The sequence below is a fragment of the Kryptolebias marmoratus genome, linkage group LG2, assembly GCF_001649575.2.
Source record: "Kryptolebias marmoratus isolate JLee-2015 linkage group LG2, ASM164957v2, whole genome shotgun sequence".
In the NCBI taxonomy this organism is placed as follows: Eukaryota; Metazoa; Chordata; class Actinopteri; order Cyprinodontiformes; family Rivulidae; genus Kryptolebias; species Kryptolebias marmoratus.
This window is the reverse complement of record NC_051431.1, coordinates 9,082,649-9,103,154: the sequence shown is the minus strand read 5'-3', so window position 1 is coordinate 9,103,154 and position 20,506 is coordinate 9,082,649. Positions and strand designations below refer to the sequence as shown.

Below are 20,506 nucleotides of genomic sequence, written 5' to 3'. Positions count from 1 at the left end.
AAAAAAAAAAAAAACCCAAAAAAAAACAACAACAACAAATTCCCGCTTTCTGGATTTTAATCTGTTTGGACAAATGGGCTCAGTTTCTTTATTTAGTCCGAAAAACGGGCCACATGAGGTTGGAGCATTTTTAAAATTCTGCAGCTCATCACATTAAACTGATTACAGCCCTGGCTGCCACTTGGGAATAGTTCTGACTGAGGGTTACATCAGGTGTTACAGAGCGAAACCACCAAAAATTAAAGGCTTAAAACTCCTTGAAGGAATGCATATCGCCCGCCACCTTTCACCCCAGAGTTTCAGGCTTTTGGTCAAACCTGGGGATGATTCTCAGCTACTACCGCACCTGATTACAGCTCAGGTAGCTGTAAAAGTGGCTGAACTACAGCCAGTTCTGTGTCTGCCAGGACTGATCATGTCGGCTCCAAATGTTAATTACTTGCATAAGTTTATCCAGTGATTTCGTTCTGAAAGTTTCCTCTGCTTCACGAGATATTTCACTAACAGACAGAGGGACGAATGAACACAGACAGGAGCGTACATGATCACCTACAATAACATTATTATTATTTAGCAAAGCAAACAATAAAGAGTGGGTGCATTTTGTGGCCTTTCTTTAACTCTTATCATTTTAAAACATTTACATCCTTCCTGATCGTTTTAACAGACAGTTACTGAAGAAGGACGCCACATTTTACAGAACGACGACGAGACTGAGCGCAGAAATAATTTACGAGGTTTTTAAATCAGTGATTCCCAAACGTTGGGATCTGGACCCCAGTGTGTGTCGGGAAACCTCAGATAACCTCCAGAAATCCAAAAACTTTTAAACACGACTGTTAGTGGCATAACTCACGATAACTGATCTAAAAGATAAAAAAGGAGAAAAACAGTGACACAAAAATGACATCATGGTATTTTGTTAGGTTTATTAGCCAAGTTTGTTGACTTCAACCAGCGATAGTTGGGGGTTGCAAATCTCTGCCAGTCATTCATTTTTCATTTTTATTTGAGAAGCAGTTTTTCTAAATTATTTACCAAAAATAATTTTGGCGGCCCACTCCAGCTGACGTCACCTCTATGCGTTAGAGCAGGGGTGAGCAATCCTGGTCCTGGAGGGCCACCATCCTGCAGGTTTTCTTTGTTTCTCTGCTCCAACACACCTGATTTGAATCAATGGGTGATTAACAGGCTTCTGCAGAACATGAAGAGGTGATTTAACCACTGAATCAGGTGTGTTGGAGCAGGGAAACAGGTAAAACATGCAGGATGGTGGCCATCGAGGACCAGGACTGGCCACCCCTGAGTTAGAGCCAACAAAGCAACAGAAAAACCCGATCAAAACGACACAAGCAACGACCCCCTTCATGTTTTTCCTTCAAACCGAAGTTATTTATCGACAGGGTTGTCTTTCAGGAGGGACGTTCGGGAGTCAAATGTTTCCCCCCAAACTTCAAAACCCGTAAATCTTCAGAGCTGTGAGGTGAATAATGCGGGGAAAACCTCCAAGGTCTTCTATTAAAAGAACCACCTAAGAGGTTTGTTCAAAGCTGTCAAATAAATGTAATTAATGGGTGGAAAAGGTCAGAAAATGGAACAAAAAAAAAAAGGAAGAGCGTTAATCAAGGTACCCTGATGTCCGTCGATAAAAGCCTCATTAGCTACGAACAGGCGGGACGTGAGAGTTTTCCTTCAACCTTCTGAGTGTTTCTGATCTGCTCCCTCGTCTTTAATAAGAGTTATAAAACTTGTTTTGGGAGAAAGTCGTTTCCAGCTCAGGTCAGATCGCCGTCCTGACCCGAGCAGCTGAAATAAGTGGATCCGTCTGCTGTAATTTCTGTGGATTCACATGAACTTTAAAGAACATCCGGCGGGACCTCCAAGACCACGAGCGAAGTGACTCATCTGGATCGTTTCAGACGCTTTAATCGGCTTCAAAGTCATCCGCTTTCCCTTCTCGTCGGCGGCTTCGACGGCTGTCAACAAATGAGACGCGTTAGTCATAGAGAGCGTCGCTGTTCGCCTATTTGACAGCTCTCCGGCGCCCCGGCTGTCAGGAGGGTTTCGGTGAAGCGGCGTTTCGTGCGACTCGCCGAGCGGCTCCTAAACGGTTCCCCCGAAGGTGAGTCTGTAAACGCAGGCATGACTCGCTCGCTTCCACGACGACCAAAAGCTGCTTACCGGGAGCGGCACGAAACAAAAAAGCCCGATGAGGATCTCGAGCTGGTAATTGTTCTTTCATGGCACGGAGAGAACAATTCTCAGCCGAGAAGAAGGCCACAATAAGGAAACGTGTTGCATTTTCCTTACGGCCAACTGTTCCTGCCTCCTTATCGTGGCGTTTTCTGTAAACAGCCGACATTTAGATTCCTCCTGCGCTTGAAGTCAGAGAAGAAGAAGACGATAAAAACATCCCAGCAATGAACCGTAATCCGCCCCCTGAAGCAAAACAAACAAGGAAACCGCCGAACTTCCAAAGGTTTACAGACGACCACTTATTCAATATATCTGCTATCAGGTCTCATTTCTTTCCACTAGTTTGTGACCTCTCTGAACTAGCTGGACATGTGGTTGAACTAGTTAAACAAACCCTTCTTGCCAACTAGCGGCACTTTAGTCCAACATGAAAAAGCTAAATTTGGATTATTCAGCTAAAATGCTGAACTAGTAGCCCCAAAATCCTAACTAGTCAGCTTTTTTAAATCCACCATCGGACCACTTGACAAATCTAGGAAACAGCTGTGCTGTACTAGTTAACTAGTAACCATAAAAACCACTATCATGTTAACTAGTTGACACAAATTCTGCCTACGAGTACGACTAGTGACTCCAATCTGTGCACCATCTGACAAGTCAACCAGTCAACTAAAAAGGACCAAAATGTTCACTAGATAAACCTTTTTTTACCCCAAAGCTTACTAGTTAACTAGTATGGCTCAGCATATTTACTAATTAACACGTGCAACTAATTTTGGCTAAACTAGTTAACAAGAAAAGGCTAAAATAATCACTAGCTGAGTAACTAAAGCTTTTTTGACCCTACAAGTCCAGTAGTGCAGTTAAAATGTTTACTAGCTATTTAGCCTAAAATGTTTACTAGTTAACTAGTAAGATCCTAATTATGTAAAAGTAGCAACAGTTAAATCGATTTTGTCTTTACTAGTCAATCAGTAAAGCCCAAATTGATCACTAGTTAATGAGTTAAAGGTTTTTGGAGCTTACTGGTTAACTAATGCAGCTAAAGACTAGATACTTAGTGTGTCTAAAATAAAAACTAGTTAACTAAAAGGAACCAAAAGATCTACTATGAGACTAATTCTGGCATCACTAGTTAACTAGGAAACCCTGATTTCCTCACTAGCTGGCTGATTGAAGCTTTTTGATCTTATTAGTTAACTAATGTAACCTAAAACTGTTTATTAGACAAGTAGTGTACGTAAAATTAGTACTAGTTAGCGATTAAGGCTTAATATAGTCACTGCTTGACTGTTGTGACTAATCATAACAAGACTATTTAACTAGAAAAGCCCAAATGCTCACTGTTTTGCTAGTTAGTTAGTAAAACTAGGTTAAATAAAAGCAGGTAAAGAAAATGGTTGGATGGATAGTTAAGTAGTGTAGCTAAAACAAGGTAACTTGTGAGCCTAAAATACTTACTATTGGTCCAAATATGAACTCGTAGCACCAGTGAAACCAACCTTGGCCCTTACCAGTCAACTAGTAAAGCCTTGAAGGGTCACCGGTTGACTAGATGAAGCCTATTTTGGCCTTTGTTGTGAACTATAGCCACTTTAAATGGGTTTTAGGTAACATGGCATAACTAGCTGCACCTAAGTCTAACCAGGAGGCGGGCTCAGAGGGTCAGCTGAACCTTCATATTGGCTCTCCGGCGCCGAACGGTCAGTAATTCAGCATCAGGGTCGAAGGCTGTGGCTGTTTAAGGCCCAGGATGTTGGTTTAGTTGGTTTAGTTTCATGTTGAACTTTGGCGATAAAAGGAGGATTTCCACGGAGCCACATTAAGCCGACACATTCCCCGCCACACGGCACACGCTCGTACTTATCTGCTGACCACTGAGTCGCTCCGTCTGAGGCTTACTTACGCTCCACTGCAGCAGCAGCCATGTTGTCAAGCGTGTCAGCACCTAATGGAGGGACTTATTTACACCATTAGGCGCTGATTGTTGCTTTTAAAACACCATTAAGGACTCCCCGACACAAAGTAGCGTTTCCTTTTTTTTTTTTTTCCCCCTTTTCGATGCCCGTTTTAGATAAAGCATTAGATCGGAGGCGAAACTTGCAGAATGAGCCGGGTGGAATGATGATAGGCTTCGGAACGTGATGGAGAGAAATGGAGAAATAATTAAATGGATGAGGAAGCACGCCGGAGCATGAAAGACGTGTACAAAAGGAGAGGGGTGGGGGGGGGGACTGAAAGGAAAACTGCTGGGTTTGGATTTCATTTGCACTGATAAAGGCATTAGGGGATGAAGTCATCCTCGACTATTCAAGTCAAGACACGAAGGGAGTGAAGGGAAAAGAAGGGGCACAGGCAGCGAGGAGGAGAGAGGAGGGAGATAAGGAGATGGGAAGAGAGAGGGGGGAGTCATGTCTTATTAATACTGGGACCGCTCTCTGGCAGCGAGTTAAAGCACGCATCCACCCAACATCTGTCAAAGGGCGTAATCCATACGGTTTAACATAAGCTCCTGGCACCACCCCTGGACAGCGACGCACACAGATGCTCCGACACACAAACGCAGCGAGCGCCGGACGGGTCACGTGACCTCGGCTCCAGAGCTCCCCTCTCCGCACCGGGGCGCTCCTTACCGTGGACTTGCAGCATGGCCGAGGCCTCCGTCTTGCCCACGCTGTTCTCCGACGTGCACGTGTACGTCCCTTCGTCCTGCTCCTTCACCTGGAACAAGCGCAGGTTGTTGCCGTTGCGGATTTCGAACCTGGGCAGGACGAGAGGCAAGTGAACGACGGGCCTAACAGGGCGGAAAATAAATCTCCCAACTGATCTGCGCAAAAGGGAGAGAAAACAGCCTCCTAATTCTGCAAAGATAAGATTCTTTTTTTGTCAATCAACCTGCTGCCGGGCCTTTTTTTTTAATGCATATAGGAGAATTATCTGAAAGCTATTTAAACAACGAGTCTTACTTGTCTTAGATGAAGTCACTGGCTTCAAGGAGAGGCACAAAGTTACATTAAACAATTCGATTAAGGCATTTATTATTTGTGTGGAATCCTATCTCCTAACAGCAGAATACATGCAGAGTCAAGACAGCCTTTACAGATAATTATAAAAACAAAAAAAAAAGATAATTAAGCTGTCATTGTCAGAACTTCATTTCATGGGTTCGGAAGGCACAGAACGAGCTAAAATACGAGCCGAGATATAATTAAAAACACAAGAAAACCAAACAAGAAACAAAACTTTTTCGGTGTAACAATTATCCGTCCTCAAAGCGAACCAGTAAAACTCCAGTTGCGAGACTTTTTTTTTTATTTCTGTTTATATCTGGCATCTCCCCCCCCTGCAAGACTCTTCACCTGCATTTGCACATAAGGTTTCTAATTAGAGCTAAGGTGAGGACATTTATGCTGACAAGTTACAGCGCTTTTTTTTTTATCACGGCACAAAAACGAACATTTTTACCGTTTGTTTTCCGCGGCAGTCGTCAACTTTAATTAGACTTTTTTTTTTCCAAGACCTTGTTAACGCCGAACTTTATTCATTTTAAAACGATCCATCCTTGACTGAACGCGTGGAGAAAATCCAGAGAATGGATTTGATGTCGTGTTTTTGAGAAATGGTATAAAAAAATTTTAAAAAAAGGAGAGCGGGGGTCGCCTCAGCCCGAAAGCCCCCCCCCCTTAAATCTATTTATCCTTTTATAACAAGCTCCATTGTGCTCCTTTATTTTAATCTTTTGTGCGGTACATGGAAATCCAGATGTCACTGCTGGCAGCAAATCGCTCAGCAGCGACAAAAGAGAATCACTAAACGTGGCTGAATGTGATTTTACTCTGCAGAAACCAATGAATTCAGTTCATTTGCATAATTCTTGCTAAACGGAACAAGTTCAGATTTAGTCTACCAGAAACATGTTTAGATAAAAATACATTTGCACAAAAAAAAAAAAAAAAAACAGAAATGCCCCAATTTATTAGACTTAGCTTAATTTGCATTAAAGCATTACTGTTGCATGAAGAAAAGAAAGAAAACTGAACGATTAAACTAATGAATCCTCTTCATTTGGATAAATTAGCACATAAATTACACAAACTTGCTGTTCAGTTGCACCTCATATATTCTCTGGATCAATTCCAGGACAGCAGTTTAAAATCACCCCTCTTGTTTTTTAATACTTTGCTTCCAAGGAGCCGGACTTTCCCGTCTGGATCAGTAGTTCTTTCAAAGTTTGGCTGCTTTTTCGCTCTTTTCTGCCCAGTTCTTGTACCAGACCATGGCAGCGTATTGTCCAGTGTGTGCTTCAAGAAAAAATTTAAAAAAAAAGGAAAAAGGAAAAGCAGAGGCCAAAAGGAAGACGTGGAAGACCCATAAAAAGCTGATCATCTGCCAAGTTTTAAACTCTTTGGAAGTCATCTCGCTGGAGCTAAAATACCATTTCCTGTCTGTCAAACTGTTTTATCTTTGCTATTTCATTGATTCATTTAAAGAAATGTGAGCAAATTATGTCTTTGTGACAGACTATTGTATCAAAGTTAGTAGCTAGGTAGCTAATTAGGGTTTATCTCTTAAGTTTAGGAGGTTTTTTTATGTCTGAAAGATTCATAGGTCAGAGTTAAATTGACATGTAGGAAGATTTGAAGCTTAAAAGGTTAAAAACAATATCTTAAAATCTTTATCCTAGTAGTAATGATTATTATCTTTACATTATTGTAGGTAGCTCTTTGAACGACCTCTGTTTGGAGAAATAAAGTTTATTTCTGGTAGAAGTGGACTGCTGTTGAGTAAAAAAAGTTTCACAAACCTTTACGTTGTTGTCAGTTTTGCTGTATTTACAGAGAATTTCACGAAGACTCGCCAGCATAAACGGGCAGCAGCAGCTAGCTGTAGCCCCACAGGAAGACTGTGATGTTCCCGCCGGAGTAAAACCGACAGTAACGTAAAGGTTTTTAAATCAGCGTGTGCGGGAAACTTTGGTCAAACCTGAGAGTTATCTACAACAGGTAAGATGTTAACTGTTCATAACCTTTCCACGGAACCCCGTCTCTTTAAGCGGCTCAACCAAAAAAACAACGTTCCTCTGAAAATGTTGGGGCACTGGACTGAGACAGAGTTAAAAAAGCAGCAAAAATCAAAAGAAAAACGTTCACAGATCTTCAGAAAACCTGATAAATTATTGCTCAAGACGGCTTTAATAGATTACGAGAATTTCTGGGAGCAAATCATAAAGAAATGAAGGGCGATAAAAGACTTTTGCACAGTGTTGTATATCGGTAAAGAAGTAATCGTGCTCCTGACTGAGCCTGTTTGCCTCCCTCCTGGTTCTTGCCCACATCTCACCTCCCACGCGGAAGCTCCCCCTCCTCCCGCCTCCATCTCACGGTGGGAGCGGGATCGCCGTGGACCTCGCACAGGAAGTCCACGGTCTCTTCCTCCATGACAACCTGGTTGACCGGCCTCCGTACCAACACGGGGCGCTCTGCGGGTCGGGGATAAAAAACCAGCGCTTTTATAAAGCACGCCCGCTTTTTTTTTCCTTCCCGGAAGCCGCGTGCAGCGTGAACCTGCTCAGCTCACCGTAGACCACCAGCTCCGCGGGGTCACTGTCCCGCTCTCCAACCATGTTGGTGCCCACGCAGACGTACATGCCGGCATCACTCTTTCTGGTTGGCGAGATCATCAGCTTGCCCCCACGCATCTGAAAAAAACAACAACAAAAAAAAAAAAAAAACAATGCACAATGACATTGACAGCTCCCTTTGGTGCCCCCAAATTAAAAAAAAAAAAATCCAAGTTTGCTCTAAACCCACTGATATAAAATGAGCAACAGCTCGTGAAAAAAAGACCTCCACGTCCTCAGAGCTACGTTTCTAATAAGAGTGGATTTCTTTTCTTTAAATAATCAACATAATCACTTTTCTCTTCCACAAGAGGTGTCATTATCAGCTTCAGACCGTCTCTTCCCACGTTTCTAAACTTTTCAGCAATCACACATCCAGCTCTTGGTTTTACACATGAGAGGGCACGGCGACAGCGAGAACACAGACATTTTCCAGCCGAGATCTCCGCGCTGAATTATAGTCTTTTGAAGGAGTCAAAGTCAGCCGAAACGAGTACCTCGCCCTCTTGTGCAACAGATTCTTCCTTGACTTTTGAAAGTCAGAACAAGTATTTGAATGGGGCCTTTAACGCTCGAGTTCATCGCAGCTCTCGTACAAAGTGAAACTCCTATTATGCGTTTGATAAGTCCTCCGTGAAAACCTGTTTATCTTATTTACAGCCGGAATCTAAACATCCAAGAGCATTTGTTGCACTCCGTTCAAAGTTAAATGGATTTCTGTGTAGCTGCGGAGTGAAATACCGCAGCGTTCGAAGGTACTTCTCCCGAAACGCCATGTTTCCTCCACTTATCAGCAGATATTCATGAGCTTCCCGTTGCTGCTGGGGAGCATCAAAGACACTGTTATAAACAACAGCGAAATAAGAAACGATGCGTTGTGTGATATCTCCACAATCGTTACACGTGGAGCTCTTCTTAGCATGCGCAACGCATTCCTGGGTGCAAATCTGAGGGAGGCGGCCTCTAAACGTGGGGATGATCCATTTTAACGCACAAAACAAATGCAGACTTTTACTGTAACCTTATTGATTTGAAACAGAAGCAACGCTCTCAGGCTGAGTTTTCACAAATTCTATTGATAATGAGGAAAACATAAAGCATAACCAGAGGCGTATGTTTATTTAAATACAATCCAAAAACTCATCTTTACTGTAAGAAAAGCAAAGATTTCCCTCAATTTATTGGGAGCTAAAGTATTTGATGCGCCGATTTAGGCAATTATCAGAACAATATTGTATTTTATGTTGCAGAAATTAGATCAAGCGTCAAGTTTGTAGCTGGTTTACGCATCGCTTTATTCATTTCAGAGAAACTTTAGTCCCGTTATTGATCCTTTTTAGGAGTGTTTGACCTTCCACTGGCTGACGGAGAGGAGCTGGGAAGAACTCACAGAGATGCGCTCATCCTTGGCGCTGACTCGGACGTTGTTGCGCTTCCAGAACACGGAGGGCTCCGGGTGGCCTCGGGGGGGGACGCACTCCAGCACGGCGGGCTCTCCGGCGGCCACCACCACGTCGCTCGGCGCCTGCCGGAAATCGTCTCTCAGGACTGCGGAGGCGAAGTCACAAAAAAAAAACCAATTAGCCCGAGAGAGCTGCAGCCGTCTCTGACGCGCTCGGAAACAAAGGCCCGGGCGAACGTCGGGTGCATGACCAGTTACGGCGAGCGAAATGATCGAGACCCTCTCATTTCTCCCGGCCGAACTATCTCCTTGTTAAAAACAAGCGCCCTGGAAGGAAGTTCATTATTGTCTCTGCATGCGGATGGCTGCTCAGACCCCCGGTGTTTGTTAAAAACCGCTCTGGATTGAATGTTTTCCAGCCCTGAGTCCTGCTCTTCTGTGTCTCCTGTCAGAGCAGATGAATAATACACATCTCACAGTCCGACATGCAGTAAACAAATAATAGCACATTTATAATTTAGCCCCTGCGTGCGTTTGTGGGTGCGTGAGAGAGAGAGGAAGCATTACCCCTGCGCTGAAGAAAGGACTGTGTCCCTGATTTAATTTGCTGTCTTACAAATGTGCAGCTCAGCTCTGACTGGAGCGTGAGCGAGGAAACCGATCCCGCTGAAGTTTGAGCTCCTCTGCGGATGAGAGCGTTGACTCGGCGACCTCTGATATCCTCTAATCTTCTGCTGTGATTGACAGATGAAAGCCTCGGCGTGAACTGTGAACCAAGCCTCCTCGCGAGACCTCCCGCACAATGGAGACTCACACTCGGAAGCTGACAGGCTTTCACTTTCAAACACACACACACACACACACACAGACAACGGGTTGGACCACAGCTGAAGCTGGCAGGCTTTTTACTTTTTCAGCCCGGGCGTATTATTCCAGACTAATCAATCAATGTGGTCTCCTTTTACACTTTCATTAATATTTCAGGAATCTCTCACTAATACGAAGATGAAAGAGCTCCTGCTTTTCCATCAGCGCGCCATCTGTGTCAAAATGCTAAATGTTAACTTTTTTTTTTAACCCCCCCCTTTTAAATCAGTTGATTCGTCGAAGCTTGCAACATCAGGTTTGCACTTAGTCAGCTCTAAACCTGCCTTAAACTGAGTCCATTGCCCTGACTGAGTCTAACTATATAAGAACCAGTAGGATCCTCAAGATCTGGGAATCAAACTTTAAGGAAACGAGAAAATTTCCAGTTTAAAGTGAATTAAATGGATGGATCTTTTGCGGGCTGTTAACTGACATTCAGCATGTTTCTTCGGCAACACAAACGTGACGCTGGAACAAAAAGAGGAAACATAATTCAGGCGTAAAACAACTTTTTGATTGCAGCACAACTAAAGCGGCCGTTAGGGTTGTGCACCGCCAACGAGCCGATTCGTTAAAGAAAAATGAGCCGCAAGAACCGATACAATATGATGCGATTCGGAATCTAATGGTATATGATTTGCACTTTAATCAAGATGCAATTCAAAGATGATTCGGCCTTTAATTGCCATACAATTCGGCTTTAAGCGTGACGTGATTTTGCCGTTCAGCCTCTAATCACGATACGATGCGATTCAGGGGTGGAAATTAAAAATTTTGTCAATATTTGACAAAATATTTTACCAGTCACTATTTTTTCATCATAAGTTATTTCATATGATGATGATGATGGAGGTGGGTGGAAGCAGTTGTGCTGCCCTACAAGCTGAACAACACTTCTTTCTGGACACTAAATGAAAATAACTAGATTTTTCTTATTTTATTTTTAACCATTAAAAGATGCATATCTGTACATAAAAAATTCAGACAAGTGAAATTTATTTCTGTGGAGTGTTTTTGAAGTATTTTTTTGTGCTTACGTTGTAATGTTTTTCAGACACTTGCTGCTTTTAATGCATAGATCTATTTGTGCTGCCGGCTTATATTTAACAGGTAGGATATTCTGATGAAGGAAGTGATTTTTGTGGTTTTAGAAAGGTTTTCGTTGTGGATATAAATTGTTTCAGTGCTATGCTCAGCATAACTCCTAAGCTTCCACTTTAGTATCCGATGATATTTAACATTAACACAAACCGCTATAGTTTTCGGTTTGTAAACATGACGGTAGCAGTTTTTGACGGGTAGCACCGACCGTTAGACATCGCTGTTTAGCCGAGCTACGGTAGGAAAATCTGACGAGGAAGCCCAGATCCTCAGAACACCGGCCGTAGGCGCGAACGCACACTGACCGACGTTATGACGTCATTGATTTAGTTAAAAAAAAACGTTTAAATTTCGGTTCTTACCTCGACTACTCTTTAAAAAACATTTTTGTTGTCTGCCACTCGCTTAACTCCCGAAATGTTCCGCCACATTGCTAATGCTACTCCTCAAATTGTTTCTTCTTCTTCTTCTTCTTCTTGATTTTTATTGGTGGTTGGTGAACAACTAAAGGACTCAATACCGCCACCAACTGGTAAAGAGTGTCTGCTAAACTTTTCTCCATCTTGCATTTAGCAGCAACTCGAGCACATTGCCGCCCCCTATATGTCAGGAGGACAAATAACACCTTTTCTGTTCAAATTGCCAACCCGACACAGTAGTTGTGTGTTGATCAAAGTCACCCGCCACTTGAAATATTTAATATTTATTTATTCAACACATTGAAACTCTGCAAAGTAACAGAAAGCAAAGCAAAGAAATGACACTTCGTCCGTATTTGAGACTGTTTTTTATCACCTAATGAAAAGGACCTCTCTCGAACGGGTCGTGCTTTAAAATCACATTACACTTTAATAAAACTTGACCAGCAAACGAAGAGTGCTAAATTAATAAAACTACCAGCAGCAGATCTCTCTCTCTCTCTCTCTCTCTCTCTCTCAGTAACTCAGCAAACTCAATTTGTTCTTTTTATTTTCCCCCCATGAATCCTCGCAGCGATGGTGACTTTGGAAACGTAGATTCTGTCTCAGTTTTGTTGCAGATTTCTGAATGAGAAGCTCCTGAAATTTTACTTTTAGCTTAAATAAACATAAAACCTGTGGATTCACCACAATTAGCACCTCATTTAAAAAAAAAAATCACTTCCATCTGAATGCTCACATCATCGCACTCTGTCTGAATGTTATGTTATAATTGATTTTAGGATCCAAAACATTATTTGTTAAGCCTTTTGCTGTGAAAATGAAAACATAAAACACATTCGTAACAATAGAAATACGATATCTGAGCAGCAGAAACACGTTCCATCCAGTTTCAATGAGTCTTCAGTAATCACCAATAAATATTCTGAAACAGGAGGGGTTTTTTTTCTGAAATGAACATCAGTCAATTAATTTACCTTATCTATCTCCTCTTTCACTCAGACGGTTATTTAACTGAACTTTATTGAAATTAAATGGGAGTTTATCCTCTTTGCTGAGAGGGAAAATTGGATTTTTTTCTTTTTTTTACTTCCTAATTTTTTTTTAAAGCTGTGACATTTGATAAACAAACTGTAAAGCCTTAACTAAATGAAAATGTGTAACCTCTCTGACATCATTAAACTTCTCATTAGGCTGCAGTGATATTTCATTAATATTCATGGTCGAAGTCTGTAATACGTCTGAGATTATTAGATGACTGTGCGCCAACAGACCAAACAGAGTGTGTGTGTGTGAGGGGGGGTTTGTCATAAAGACATCTGCCACAGACAAGCGAGGAAGACCCAAAACACTCCTCCAGCGACAGGATAATTTAGGAAAGGTAGAAACATGGCAGCAAAACATCCATTCAGCGAATCAAGCTGCGTCTGTTTGCCTGTTTCTCTGCAGAGCTGAGGGGTTCGTTTGAATCTAGTGCATTATTTTTAGCTCCCTCTCTGCCTCTGTAAGTCCTGGTTGGTGTGGAGAGACCTTTGTTTCGCTGTCATCGTGACCGAAGTGAGAAACCAGGCGGCTAATCTTCTGACACACACCTGATGGACGAACGGCTCGTCCGAAAAACGGGGGAGGAGGGGGAGTTTACTCCTGACATCACGAGTTTTCTCTTTTAAAGCTGGATGAAAGTAAATGGGATCCTCTCGCTGCTCTTAGCGTTCAAGTCTGAGCAGGGATGTTTGGGTGTGATCACGAGTTCCAGCCGCGGAATCGATCGATCGCTCGCCCTCACGAACAAAGAGGAGAGAGAAAAAAAAAACTATAAATAAATAGAGAAAATGCCCCCACTCTGCTGCTCGCTGCAGCTTCAGCAACATAATCTCCTCCTGCTCCTGCACGCCGTCCGCCCTGGTACAGACGCAGGGTTACCCCGGGGCAGCTGGGGGGGGGTTTAACAAATCCCCACGCTGCCCCCTAAACGCTCTTAAACAATGGAGGCCGGGACCAAAACGACCTTCTGTGGGAGCTTTTTCTAAGGGGGAACCATTTATTTTCTTGACTTTAATATTTCAGGGACATACAGATTAGGGGATTTAATCTCCCCGTGTAGAATAATCGTCACTTCATTTCTAAGTGATATTTATCTCTATTATGTGCTGCAGAAAGGCCATCTGCGAGTGTTTTTACGTTGCAGAGGAAAATCAATAAGTTTAACAGAAAAGGGTTCGTATTGTTTTCACACTTCGGGTTGCAGGTGGTTTGGGTGATTGTTGACGCACCAAGGGCTCAGATGGACAGTTTGACCCCCCCGACATTTAAACATCTGATTTTTTTCCCCCCCTCAGGTAATAAACACACCACAGCTAAGCCACTGGCTTGTGGTAACAGCTCGTCTTTGGTGTGGAAGGTTTTTCCTGAAGTGAAGAAGCCTCAGAGTTAGCTGTATTTATCTGGAACGTGTTTAAAAATAAAGTCAGAAGGTGTAGGAGGGGAACTGAGGCTTCTCTGCTGAAACCCATGTACTGTAAGTACTGTGAGGCTTCATCGAACCACAGGGAAAGCGGATCACAGAAGAGCTGCTCTATTCAGACCCTCCAGGATTTTGTGATGTTGCGATCGCAACTATTAATGCAAAATCAAGCAAACCCCGCAAAACCGCAACTTTTTGCAACTTTGTCCAAAACACTGCAACTTTAACCCAATATTTATTGTTTCTAAAGTGATTCCCTACCGTTTCTGCAGTCTTGTGTCTTCTTTGTGGGTTTGTGTAGTGTGGAATACAAAATAACCCCAAATAACTCACGAAGAAGAGATGTGACGTCACATCCTGTTAACGTCAGAATGCCGGGAGCGTGCAGGAGCAGCGACCGAAGTGAAAATCTGCGCTAATGCTTCACATTTGCCCACAAAGATTTCAGCAAACCAGTTTCCTCCCCAGCTGCACGAGAGTGGGGGGGGGGGAAGCTGTTTTGCACGTCCTGCAGTGTAATCATGAAACATAAACGCATCAACAAACACTTTGTGTCTGCAAAACATGTGAGGAGAGCTGCAGACAAGGGACAATCCAGAAATGGTCATGAATGTCAGTTTAGAAGCTATCAAAGTTCTCAAATAAAGCACCTTTTGAGAATGTCAATGTTTGTTGGTAATTATCTTACAAAACTAGTAAGTATTTTTGGTTTATATATTAAAAGTTATGTTTTTTTATTGATTTTAGTAAAAAAAAAAAAAAAAAAAAAATCGCAACTTTTAGGAAAATGCCTCTCGAAATCAAGCATTTTAGCCCGCAACAATCTCAAAAAATGCCCGCAAAATCCTGGAGGGATTGTCTATTTGACCTCTGTCTTGTTTGGGTTTTTGTATTCAGTTTATTGTCTTCATGTTTCAGTTTGAGTTTATTGTTTATTTTATTCAGCTATCTTGTTAGTCTGGTTCTTGTTCCCTGTGCCTCAGCCATCATTCACTTCTCCTCAGTCTATCTCTTATCTGCCTGCCACGCCCATCTCCACCTGCCCCGAGTCTTGCAATCATCTCACCTGTGCACACTTCCCTTAATTGCCTCCTGCCTTTAAAACCCGGTCATCTCCTCCACTTACTCGTGGTCTATTTTCCCTGATGTTCTGGTACTGCTCGTCTCTTGCCCATGTCCGTTCAGTTTTGTTATTTAGTTTTCTTCTTGCTGCCACGTCAGCTTTTGTTTTTGTTTTTTTTTTCTTTTAACAAATTAGTTTATTTTCCAAAATGAGTCTGCGCTCTGGGTTCGCCTCCTTCTCCCCACTTCATGACACTCTGTCTGTTCGGAAACATGTCTGAAAAACTTGGGGCCAACGTGGGGTCTGCTTCCTCGTCAGCAAGAGGTAAAAGGTGTTTTTATTTTATTTTTTTTCAGTTTGTCTCGGTGTGTCAGATTTTAATTAAACTAATCTTTAACAGAAGTAATCATTTCAGGTGCTGCTACAACTGAATAGGTTTGGAAGTCGACCCAATTCAAGATAGCTGCCACAGCTAATCGAACTTAACAGCTGGATTAATGGCTAAACTCAATCAGTTCTACAGATATTGAGCTAAATGTTGGCGTGTTAGGAGCTCAGATTCATCCCCAACACGCACATGAAAACAGACCAGGTGGGAACTTTATCATTATATGTTGGCGCCAAAACTGTCTGTTAGCAAAATATCTCATGAACCACTGGACAGATTTTATTGAAACTCTTAGAAAGTAATCACTGAGTTTACATCTACAACTGGTTCCCTTTTAATCATTACTTGTTTGATTTAATTCAAGGCCGCAGATAACTGACCGTCACAAAAAAGTCTCTAACTCAGTCCGTTTCGCAGATACTGAGATGTAATTTGGTGTGGTAGTAGCTGAGACTGATCCTCAACATATACTCCGAACAGATCCCACAAGACCTTTGTCTTGTGGTGGGTAATACGCATTCCTTCAAGAAATGCTAGTTTTTGTCAAGACGGGCGGAGAAGGAGGCGGACCCAGAGCGCAGACTCATCTTAAAAAGGAAAACTAATTTATTAAAATAAAAGAATCAAAAGCAAAGGTTGACGTGGCAGCAAAACTCAACGTAACAAAATCGAAAGTAATACAAAAGGGTGAGGCGAGGAACTAGAGACAATGAACCAGCGAGGAAGTGGAGAAAGTGACCGGGTTTTAAAGCTGAGGGTAATCAGGGGAAGTGGGCACAGGTGAGTGATTACAACTAGCAACAGGTGGAGATGGGCGTGGCAGGAAGACAAGAGGCAGAAACAATACGAAGACAAAACATGAAAACAATAACCCAAAATGCAAAAGAAATCTCAAAGAAAAAACAACAAAGCCCAAATCCTGACAGTTTTAATCCTTTCTACATTTATTTGTACAAATAAGGCTATTTCTGTCCAATCATACATGTCTTTAAAGACAAATAAAGCTCTGTAACCTGGTGCTGGCTTAAATGGAAATTTTATTTTTGACTGTAAATCCAACCAGAAATTTGGGATCGTAAACCAAAATCAGCAATTAGAGCTGAAAAAAAAATCTGAAACTGGAATTGGCTTTCAGAACCTGGGACCGGTGGCAGAATGGGAGCGTGGGACGGTCGGGACAGGTTTGGGTGAAATTGACTGTGAGTGGACAGACGTTGGGACGTGTGGGCTCACGCCAGCGAGGCGGGAGGCGGCCAGGCGGCCATCGGAAGTTCAGATTTTTGGAGAATCTGCGCCGACCCCGCTGCTTCGACCCAATTGTTCTTTTATTTCACGAGCGGTAAACCCATTAGAGAGGTGGTCTAATCCCATTGTCATGATCCTGCCCTGTCATAGCTAATGGAGGCTTTTGCCTACACAGAAGAGAGATTGCTTTAATCCAGCCATTGTCTGATTGCATTGATGAGGGGGGTGAGAAACCTCTCCGGGGCCCAAACAAGCTTTACGAGAGAGAGAGAGAGAGAGAGAGAGAGAGAGTCTTGGTCATAAATTCCCCCTCATTTTAAAACCATGATAACGTTTTTAATTATAAAACAGACGCTGCGTGACGATAAAAGTTTGTTGATTGTTGACGAGTGTCACATAAACCGTAACTGTGATGGTTTTCTGGCTCTGTAGAATAAAAACTTTATTCTGACAGAAGTGAAAGGAGAACACAAAGCATGGGGAAAAAAAAAAAAAAAAAAAAAAAAGTCGGAAAATCCTCCCTCCAGAACTTTGACTCCTTTATAATCCCTCATCAGGAGAAAGAGGAACATCTGGCTCTTAAGCTTTTTAGGCAACTTTTTATTTTTTTTTATTTGTCCTACTTTATTTTCATCCTTCCGCACCGTGTGACTGTCTGCTTTCAGAAAACAGGCAGATATTCACATTCATGATTTTGGAATAAATGCTACTACTGTTCCCCCCCCCATATAAAATAAAAATTCCCAAAAGGAGGAAACGGATTCCAGTCCACTCCCAGCGCCTCATTATTCTGGTTTCGCAACAGTCAGGCGAGTCAGCCTGTTACTGGCAGCCGACAGTGAAAAGGCAAGGACGAAAAAGAGACTGAATAATGACTGCTGCTGGCATTCCTAGGCGACGCAAGACCCTTACTATGGCACACTCCGAAACAAACAAACAAACCACGGCTGAAAGAGAAATAAAAAGCTTGAGGATTTTGAAACACACAGAAGGTTTTCAAGCATGAAAAATGTTGCAGCCTGTAGTGAAGGTGGAAATCCATCCCCCCAAAAAAATCAGATTTAATGTTTTAAAGCTCAAGACTTGGCGGTGAAAAGCGCCGTTTGCCTCAACTACAGTTCTTCTCCATTTGAAGTAACATTTCTTGTCACCCACTGAGTTAAATAACTAGAAGTTATCTGCTACAGATGTTCCCGCTTCATTGTTGAAGCCTCAAAATGGCAAAAACTGATATGAAAACTATTCCGAGTCGCAGACTGTCTGTTCACAGCCTTATTTTATTAACCTTAAATAAATGAGTCTTTCGCATCATTTCTGTCGTCGTTTTCATGTCCTTGTTTTTTGGTTCATGTTAAGGAACAGATTGTTTTTGTTTCCACCTGCATGTTTGGTGTTTCGATTCAATAAACCCTCTGGATGTTTCGGTCTTTCTGCCCTCTTGGTTCCACCTGAAACAGCTGCTTAAAGCCGTTCAGGGTCACAGAGGAGCCGGTGTCTATCCGCAGCAGTCGTTGGGCGGGGAGGGAAGTGTACGCGCTGGCGCGGCGCCGGTCCATCGAAGCCCAAGCATATCGGCCCGTGGCTTGTTTAAGACGGTGGTGGCTTGGTGGTCGGAGCAGCCGTCCTCCGGTGAGAGAGTTGGAGGTCCAATTCCTGGCAGGAGTCACAGGTCGAAGTGTCCTTGGGCGAGACACTGAACCCCTCACTGCCACCGATGTGCCCCATCGGTGTATGAATGTGTGTGGATGGGTAAATGAGGGCACAGATTGGGTTGTAAAGTGTTTGGAGTGGCTTCATTGGCGAGAAAGGTGCTATTTAAGTACAGTCCATTTACCATTTATACCCCCAAAATGCAAAAAAACGCCTGAAAACAGCAGACCCAAAATGAATCAGATGTTGCTCTTGAACCCGGAGTGCATGCAAACACTTGGTGTCTTTGTAAAGGTAACAATTTCCCTTTTTTGCCAGTGCAGTCCAATTTATTGTTCTGGTAACTAGGATTTCAGTAATAAAGTTGTAATATGATTGGCTGTGGAAGGCTCATATATCAACCTGATTGGTCAAAAGAGGAGGGTCTAGACCAGTGGTTCCCAAACTTTTCAGCTTCCGACCCATAAAATAACAGTGACAAAGATGTGTGACCCCATCTGTTGGCTGTTTAAACATCCAAAAATGCGAATGACTCTATTAAATAAGGACATAATGACAACACAAAGTCTTAACATCCATTATGCTATTTTTTAAATCAATTTATGGCCTTGTATTTCAAGTTTTTGTAATGATTATAGTGCAAACATAGCATCAAAACTAATTTTTTTAATGTAAGTTGATATCTGGAGATTATCTAAGGACCCCTAGTTGGTGTTGAGTGACCCACATTGGGGTCCCGACCCCAGCTTTGGGAATCATTGGTCTAGACAAGCATTTTGACGTACTGGTGTTTAAATATGTAGAAACCCTGCAGGACGCTTTAAAGCGAAACAAAAGTGAATACAATGCTTGTTAAGAGGTTTTAAGGCAGCATCTCGGATGGGCCACGACTGCTGGCGACAAGTCAGCAAACAGCGTTCTCGAGGGAGTCTCCGGGAAGTTCTCGTGTTCTTTGCTTGAGCAGCAGAGGAGAGAAGTCTTTGAGTCGTCGCGGGTGTCTCAAACGCTTTTCGATCGTTGTCGCGGTCGTCTCCAACTTGTCTCAGTAGTTCTGTATTTTAACACCCGGGTGCTCTCTGAGAGCAAACGTGTTCAGGTTCTAAAAACCGTGCCGATGATAAATACTCATTAATAAAGAACCGGTCCGAATCTGCCTGCTTTCATTTCAAAAGTGGATTCCAGTAAATTAATTCATAAACGACGGGGGCAGCTGCCAAGGTGGGTACGAAGCGAGCTGAGGTCTAGAATATAGTTTTTCAAACTGCACATGACAATAAGCTGTGCTTTTCAGGGCTTATTGGTTACTTTGTCGCAAATACTGAATGGAAAATTAGCGTATTTTCTCGCAATATTGATTCAAGCCTGAGTCTTGCCTCTTCAACAGAGGCAGCACGGTGAGAGACCACCTTTATGAAACTATAATGAAGAAGGAGGAGGAAGTCAAAACAAAATGGGAGCTGGTTTAATGCTGGGGACAGAGAAGCTCTGCGTCTGGGATCCAGTTGTGCAGAGTTTCGACTTTTTAATTTCAACGGACACAACGATGACGAGGCGTCTCCTGCTAAAAAAAAAAAATCATTAGTGTCTGCGCAAAACAGGAAAAGCAACCGCGGAGAACCCTTCCCGGCACAAAGCCTCTGTAATCTGCAGTTACGACACCCTGCAGTTCGGAGGAATGCGGCCTGTTTTCTGCAATATTTAGAACAAAAGCACCCCGGCGCAGCGAAGTGTGTGGCAGAGTAAAAGTCTTAGTCATGCAGCCTAATGAATTATGCACCACTCACTGGCGAGAATGAGTTACTCATCTTGTTAAAACCAGGTTAGATCGGCTCCCCTGATCCCTCCTCTGAGCTGGAACGGTCCAACAGATGCATCGGTATTAATTACCGCTCGGCGGGAGTTTAAAGCTCTTCCTCCTCCCACCTGTTGTTCCTCAGACCCTTACCTCACGCAGTTCTGCAAAGACCACCGGCTTAAAGCTCATCTCTCACTGACGCTGCGTACTCCCCCTCCTCCTCCTCCTCCACGTCTCTGCCACAGCCTAATTGGGTCACTATTTACCCCACAGTCAGCACAAGCGACACAGAGGGG

At 42.9% G+C, this 20,506-nt stretch overlaps 1 protein-coding gene across 1 annotated transcript in view; it reads right to left on the bottom strand.

Annotated features, from left to right (window-relative positions):
- The window catches only part of zgc:77784 (uncharacterized protein LOC402947 homolog), a gene marked incomplete in the record, with an annotated part of 77,385 nt that overhangs the window by 39,137 nt on the left and 17,742 nt on the right, over positions 1-20,506 (bottom strand). Inside the window, 4 exon segments of the mRNA XM_025008633.2 lie at positions 4,830-4,957; positions 7,537-7,675; positions 7,774-7,894; positions 9,207-9,364. Of these exon segments, the coding sequence (XP_024864401.1) occupies positions 4,830-4,957; positions 7,537-7,675; positions 7,774-7,894; positions 9,207-9,364 (546 nt within the window).